Genomic DNA, 8,176 nt, shown 5'->3' on the forward strand with positions numbered 1-8,176 from the left:
CAAAGCTTTGTTGATTAACCCCGTTATCAAGACTGAGAGACCAAATTATTGATATTTAGAAAAGTTAACTTTAAGTCATGCAAAATAAAACAATGCTAACACAGCTTTTCAATTTGCTTTTGTTCAATTCGTATTTTAAGGAATCAGAAGAAATATAATCAGAATCATCTCACTGGTTTGATGATCTCAGCCTTGGCATTATGCATCTAATAACCAGGGTATTAGTATAAGCCACAATCCCAACTTAGCCCCTATCCTTTAAAGAGCTATAAGAAAATGTTTAGCAACAAATAATAAAACTATGAAAATGTGGAAATGAAGGAGTGATGATATCACTCATATTTAAAAATAGTATATGGCAGTAGAGGATAGATGAACTTAGGCTTTTGTGAAGGATTCCATAAAGAAAACAGCATAAGAACCTAGCTGTCAACAGGAAGAAAGGGAACTGCTAGGTTTAATGTTTGACATTCAATCTTAGAAGTCTGTGAAATCCAGGGAGAAATGTCAATGTCTTGTAAGGATTTAATGGGTAAAACAGAATACTGTTATCCTTAGTTTGGCCACCTCAGCTCTCTCCCTTTGTGTTTAGTTTTTCATCACCTCAGTATCAAGATATAATCACTATGCACACATGCATGCATACACACAAATACACGCACACATGCACGTTTTGTCGAGCCTTTGACTTTTCATTCCCCATGTCCCAGTTTTCATTCAAATCTTAATTAAAATCCTCTGTAGGGGCTGGGGAGATAGCTCAGTCAGTAGAGTGCTTGCCTTGCAAGCACACGGCCTTGAGTTCAATCCCCAGCACCGCCCCCCCCCCAAAAAAACAAAATCCTCTGTAAAAAGTTTATTCACAGAGATGGACAGCAGTACATGTCATTAGTTTTTAAAAATTGCATCTAAATAACTGTCCTCCATGTGATATTGACAAAGCATAAATACTTCAATATGAAATTCAAATAAATATCTTGCAAAAATACACTAACATTTCAAACTAGAAACAAGATTTCTACTATTCTTTTTTAAATTATTAATTATTTTTTATTTTTACAGACTGCATTTTGATTTGTTGTACACAAATGGGGTACTTCATTTCATTTTTATGGTTGTGCACGATACAGATTCATACCATTTGTGTAATCATACATGTATACAGGATAATGATATTTGTCTCATTCCACCATCTTTCATATCCACCCCTCCTCCCTCTTATTTCCCTCTATGTAATCTAAAGTTTCTCTACGATTCTTAAACATTAGAAAAACATTTTTTGAAATTATGGCATAATAGTAAGCTAAACCCAGTTCTAGCTGAAACTTATCAAGAGCACATGCAAATTTATGTTAATTTTAGTTGTTTCTTTCAACATTTAGTATTCCAGTGCGATTCAAGAATAACAAAACTGCTAAGAACCTTCATATTTATATCAAGTGTTTTTTTGGAGAATCCTTGTGCTGATGAGCCAATTTTATTAGTTAAAAAAATCAAAGAAAAAAAAAAATCAAAGATATGAGTTGACAGCTTCTCCCCCAGAATCTTGATTGTTTAAGACTGATTAGAAACGCCTCAAAACTCAGAAAGAATACTTTCTACCCTATTTGTCAAATGTGTAGAAATCAAAACTGGAAACTATGAATTACTGAGATATTTAGAAAATTTGTTTCAAGCCACTGTAAATGAAATAATGTTAACAAATTTGTCTAAAACATATTTAAGAAAGGAGCTGAGCCAATCTCAAAAAACTAAAGGACGAATGATCTCGCTGATAAGAGGATGATGACACATAAGGGGGAGGGTGGGAGGAGTTAGTGTTAGGGTTAGGGTTAGGGAGCAGGGCATGAATGGAGGAAGAAAGGAATGTTTAGAGGGAAAAGAAGGGTGGGAGGGGTGGGGGGGAAGGGAAAAAATAATAGAATGAATCAAAAAACATTACCATATGTAAATTTATGATTATACAAATGGTATGCCTTTAACCCATGTACAAACAGACAAACAACATGTATCCCATTTGTTTACAATAAAAAAAAAAAAAGAAAAAGAAAAAGGAGCTGAAAGAAGTTAGAATGATATCTCTTGGTTTTATAGGCACAGTTATATGTATAAGAAACAAGTAATTAATTATAATATTTAACATTAATATTTTACCCTTTGCTAGAGAAGTTCCTCACTAGTTGAATAATAACCTAATAATATTTTATTGCTTAGAAAGCATATTTGTCTGCTAGGGGATCTAATCAACTAATTTCCTCCAACGACAACTGAACTCTGACTAGAAGAGTGAAATATTTCTCATTCTTGTAAGTAACAATCTATGTCATAGGGTCTTAATAAAAACGTCATGAAATATCTTCAAATGTTTACTCTCATTTACTAAAAATGGATAAATCCAATGCTTTTCAGCCATTAGTCTTACCTTTTTGATGATAACTGTGTAGTTAACTGAACTGCTTCAAAAGCACACATGACAAGAACAAAAGGAATTAAAATCTGTTTAAAAGAACAAATGATGCCACTGGTAAGTGGAGCATTTGAAATGCTTTTTTAAACAAACACTATTTCTGCTTACGGAAATACTTTCACTTTTTCAAATAACTTCCACACATACTAGTGTGGAGCAAACACTGAAGTAAAAAACATGATTCCAATGACATAGAACAGTGATAAAATTGATTTAGAAATCTAAATCAATTGATTTAGAAATCTATGTTAATATACACAGAATAGAAGATAACTTCAACGCATACTCCAAATAACCTATTATAAAATTTGCTCTATTTAACTCATTTTAATAATTAACATCAATTTTCAAATGATACCAAGCAGCTGTGAAAAGCACAGAATGTCCAAATAAAATAGATTAAGCAGCCTGATAATTGATTTACAGATGTCTAAACTCATCTGGCTATATTTTAATACTATAAACATGATTCATGCTTTATCAGTGCTTTTTGTTTTTTTAAAAGATACTAATTTATTTCTATTATAAAATTCATATTAATTATAATAAATCTGAAAAAAAATAGAGAAAGGTATAAGAAAATTTATACTATTTGAAAATTCATAATCCATAGGCAAGACTGTTAATATTTTGAGGTATTACTTCTCAATGACCAATTTAAAAATATATATATATATATATATTATATATACCTGATGTTTTAAGAATGGGAGAAACATAAAAAAGGAAATGATGTTCAAGACCACATAAGTGCCACACCACAGTGCTCATTCCTGTAATCCCAGTGGCTCAGGAGGCTGAGGCAAGGGGATTTCAAGTTCAAAGCCAGTCTCAGGAACTAAGCAAGGCCCTAGGCAACTTAGTGAAACTCTGTCTCAAAATAAAAAATTTTGAAAAAAGATGGGGTAGGGAGAAGCAGGAGATGTGACTCAGTTGTGGCTCTGGGGTTAAGTGCTCCTGGGTTCAATCTCTACTTTAAAAAGAAAAAAAGAGAAAGAAAAAAAGACTGCATAAGTTTGCTTTTCAAGTGAAGGACATATAAATAAAACAGAGTACAAGGGGGCCCTCACTAATGACAAATAGGTCAACAAAAGTGATCTTGTGTATATGCTGCTAAAGCTCACTGAATTATGCTGGAGATTAAAGATTTAGTGTTCTAATTTGAGCTAGCCTGCCAGCCTTCCTGTCTGTCTTTGTTTCTTTCTTATTTTTAATTAGGTTTATGGTCTTTTAATAGAGAAAAGAACAACCACCATTTAAAAAATGTGAATGAAAATTAAGACAGTGAAAATATGTTCTCAAATAATTCAATAGAGAATAGACATGAGAAAATGCAGAGTATCTTTTCAACATTTCCTAAACTTACTTTTATATTAGTGCAGTAATGAAACTTCTGAAGAGAATATATACCTTTAACAATTACTACTTATGTGATCTGAACAGAAGGTTAATATGATTTTAGGCAGGCATTAATTACTTTATTTAAGTAAATATGTATTGACTACATAAAATGTGCCAGGCACTATGGTAGAGGAAATTTGTTAGTTGGAACAAGATAAGTAAAATGACCTTAGAGAAGAAAATAATGGACATGAATTACCCTCCACCAGAGAGTCTATACCCCTGGAAATCTGAGAATATGTCATTTTTCTACTGTCATAACTCAGGTAGTGCCTGCCACATTGGTGAATGAAGCACTCAAGGAAATATCTGTTGAGGGAGTGAATCAATTCTAGGTTTGTGGATTATGAGGAAAGATTATAACATGCTGGCTATCTCAAGGTGGGGACCAGAGGTTCAGGGAGCTTTAGAATCCTGAGCAGCACTGCAGTCTTGATCACAGCTTCCCCACAGGCTTTGATAACCTTTTACAGGACTTTGTGAAACTAACACAGAATCCTCTTTTTGAGTCAAATACTCTTTCAGAGTAAAACAAGAAGATTCACTATTTAGAAGAGAAGGGGAGAATGTATTGCCTCTGGTTTAGCATTGTTGTCAACGCCAAGTCTGAAAGGCATCTTCTTTCTATTGCTATTTAACTGTTGCAATGACTTCATAATCTTAATGTCAAATATTATGTGATCTTAACACCACAATGAATTCATGATCTTAATCAACAGCTTAATACAAACAATGAAGAGAAAACTAACCTTCCACATCATCAGGGATCCCATCATGAAAGGACTAAATACAGTCAGAAAGCAATAGACGGAGGCAAGATCGAAGCTGGGGAATCATAACATAGAGAAAAAGGATTTTAGAATGCATGCTATTGCTTTCAAAGAAAATTATTCTGCTAAAAGGATGTTCAAACTAATTCTCTGTAATCTACTCTTATTCAAACACAAACATACATTGTAGAGAGGAATATTGTAAAGCCATTCTGTATGTGGAGATACATACTAAATCCCTAAAAGATATCACTGAGCATAAAAAACAAGGTACAGAACAAAAGCTAGAGAAGTTCAAATCTTTATTAGCTTTTGAACACACACACACACACACACACACACACACACTGATTTAAAATTACCTGTTAATAGAGGCTATATTTCCAGTTCCAAAAAATGCTGTTAATAAGAAGAAAACCTTAAAAAAAGAGGTAAGGAAATGCCAAGCAAGTCGGAATTCATACCAAATTCATTTAGAAAAGACATGCCAATTCTAACATGAGGAGAATTTACTTGTATACTGATCATGAATTGTTTAACTGAATATTCAATTGTATTCCTTGTGCATATATTTTGAAAGAACCAGGCTGAAGAAGCAACATACTGAGAAATACGCGGCCTAGCAAGTCATCTTGGTCAGGTTAGTTTCCTCTTCCTGAACATGAACAAGGTGAACCTTATCTGTAGTTAGCTGTCAATGTCTTTTTCAAAAGTAAAATGCAGACCTATTATGTATGATAGACATCTTCAGATGCAAGACAATTTTAAATTTTAGTACTTAACTGCCTATTATATGCCCACCACATGTGAAACACATGCTAGGATCTTGGAAAGGCTCAGAAAGAAACAAGCATGTTTCAGATAATTCCATTAGAAAATGAGACTATAGAAAAATTTGAGCATCTTTTTGACATTTCTTAAAGTTAGATTTGTATTAGTATCGTAATAAAAAGTAGGTATTAATACTATTGGTATCCAATGTTTGTTGCTAGTAACATTCCCAAAATAATGCCTGGTCTATTGAAAGGGCTCAATAAATGCTAGTTATTTTATTATATATATAATATATATTTATTTATATATAATATTTATAATATAATATTTATATATATGTAAAAATAGGTATAGAAACTCTAAATAAGAAATATGAATCACAAAAACTTTAAGTGAAATAGTAGCATCTGAATTGGTGAGTTGAGCCTAAAATTGATTCATGCATCCATTCATTTAACCAATTATCTAACCAACTAACATTAACTGTCTAGTATATATCAGAGACAAAGTAAGGCACTAAGACTATATAAACAGTCTTAAAGTCCTGATATTGTAACTAAGATTAGTAAAGAAAACAGTGGAAAAATAAATGACAGTCAAGAAATAGAAAGTAGGTATGATAGCAACTTAAGAGTTTATTCAAGGAAAGGGTGAAAGATGAAATAAGAAACACAGATTGGTGGCATAGTACTATAAAACCCTGAATTTTACCATGAAAAGATGAAGAGTAGCAAACATTTATGTGAGTCACATAATCAAGAAATATTAGATATTATATAAAATTTTGGTCAGGAAACAAACAATTGGAGGCAGGAAATCCACTAAGAAAGTCATTTCAGTAGTCCATGTCAGAGACAAGGAAGTCTGAACCAGTGCAGTGACAGTGGACATGGAGACTGAGGGAGTCAGTGGGACTTTAGAAGTAGGCAAGGAGCAGTTAGACATGACAAATTTGGGTGGCTGCGAGCATGGCGATGCCATTAAATGAGAGGAGGCCTGTCACAGAATAATCTTGAAGAGGAGTAGCAGCAGATAGACTGGGGTCTATATTTGGTGATGCCCAGGAGAACATTGGACATGTGACTCCTGAAGTCAGGAGAGAAGCCAAAGCTAGAGCAGCAGAGCTCAGCTGTTTGCACAGAGGTGTCTGTACCACTATCGAAGAGGATGGCATTAACCAGGTTCGGAGAAGGTTAATGGTATAGCTTGGAGAAAAACATACAGTTCAAGGTCAGGCAAAGGAAGGGGTTTTGGAGGAGAAGAGTCATGATATAAAAAGTTAAAAGGAGAACTTGGATTAAGTCCTATTAGTCAAGAGAAAAGAAAGAGAAAAATCAATAGAATTAAATTTTATAGCATGGTCAAGTAAACTGAAGAGATTAGTCTGTGAAGTCAGGAAACCCTGGCAGACCATTCAGAGTACAGTTTCAGCAGAGACATTTGACGAATACTGATAGAGTACTATCATGAGCCAGGCACTGTTCTAAGACTTGTGGATACAGTACATAAATTATGAGGAAACAGTGGCAACAACTACAGATTTTTCTTTCAAGAAGTTTGGTAGCAAACAGGACAAAATACAACTATAACTTAGGGAAATAAAGTGTTCTGGGGGAAAGTGTTTTTTGTTAGCATCAGCTGAGTGAAAGAATCTGTGAAGATAGAAAAGTGAAATTAAGAATGAAAGAATGAAAGCAAAAGGTGGAGAGCAGAAAATGAGAATATTCATTTTCTTGAACCATAGTAAGTTCAAAGAAACTACCTCTAATATTTCCAAGTCATATATTTGATAAGGGATAGCTATCCAAAATATATAAAGAATTTGTACTGATCAAAAGCATTAACAACAACAGCAACAACCCCCTACAAATAATTCAACTGAAAAAGGGGCAAAAGATCTGAAGACATTTCTTTCTTTTTTTTTTTAATTTATTTTTATTGTACACAAATGGAATACATACTGTTTCTCTGTTTGTACATGAAGTAAAGGCATATCATTTGTGAAGACATTTCTTAAAACAGAACACACACACACACACATAATGTCCAACAAGTATAATATTAAAAAATAGTCAATATCACTAATCATCAAGGAAATGAATATCAAAACCATAATAAGGTACCTCATACCTGTTAGAATGGCTACACTTAAAAAGATGAAAGATAAGAACTGTTGGCAAGGATGTGGAGAAAAGGGAATCCTTACCCACTGCTGGTAGGAATATAAACTGGTACAGCCATTATGGAAAACAGTATGAAAATTCCTTTAAAAATTAAAAATACAACTATCACATGACCTAGCAATTCCATTTCTGGATATATATCCAAAGAAAATAAAAGTATCTTAAGAGATATCTATACTCCCACATTCATTTCAGAATTATTCATAATAGTTGAACCATGTAAAAAATCTAAATGTCTACTGGTAGATGAATGGATAAAGAAAATATCTATATTTGCAATGGAATACTATTTAGCCTTAAAAAAGAAGGAAATCCTGCCATTTGTGGCAACTTGCATGATATTGGAGGACATGAAGCTAAGTGAAAGAAGTTGGATATAGAAAGACAAATACTTATATGTGTAAATTAAATAGTTTTACAAACAGAGTAGAATGATGGGGCTGGGAGGGGGGAAGAAAAGGAGGTGTTGGTCAAAGCATATGAAGTTTCAGTTACTTAAAATAAATAATGTCTGGAGATCTAATATATAGCACAGTGACTACAGTTAATACTGAATTGTACACTTGAAACCTGCCAAGAGA

The 8,176-nt window shown here is 33.2% G+C and overlaps 1 protein-coding gene across 1 annotated transcript in view; it reads right to left on the bottom strand.

Moving 5' to 3' along the window:
* The window catches only part of PIGN (phosphatidylinositol glycan anchor biosynthesis class N), a 119,865-nt gene that overhangs the window by 24,628 nt on the left and 87,061 nt on the right, over positions 1-8,176 (bottom strand). Inside the window, 3 exon segments of the mRNA XM_079109048.1 lie at positions 2,423-2,496; positions 4,618-4,693; positions 5,001-5,103. Of these exon segments, the coding sequence (XP_078965174.1) occupies positions 2,423-2,496; positions 4,618-4,693; positions 5,001-5,103 (253 nt within the window).

The sequence above is a fragment of the Sciurus vulgaris genome (genome assembly GCF_902686455.1).
Source record: "Sciurus vulgaris genome assembly, chromosome: 13".
NCBI lineage: Eukaryota > Metazoa > Chordata > Mammalia > Rodentia > Sciuridae > Sciurus > Sciurus vulgaris.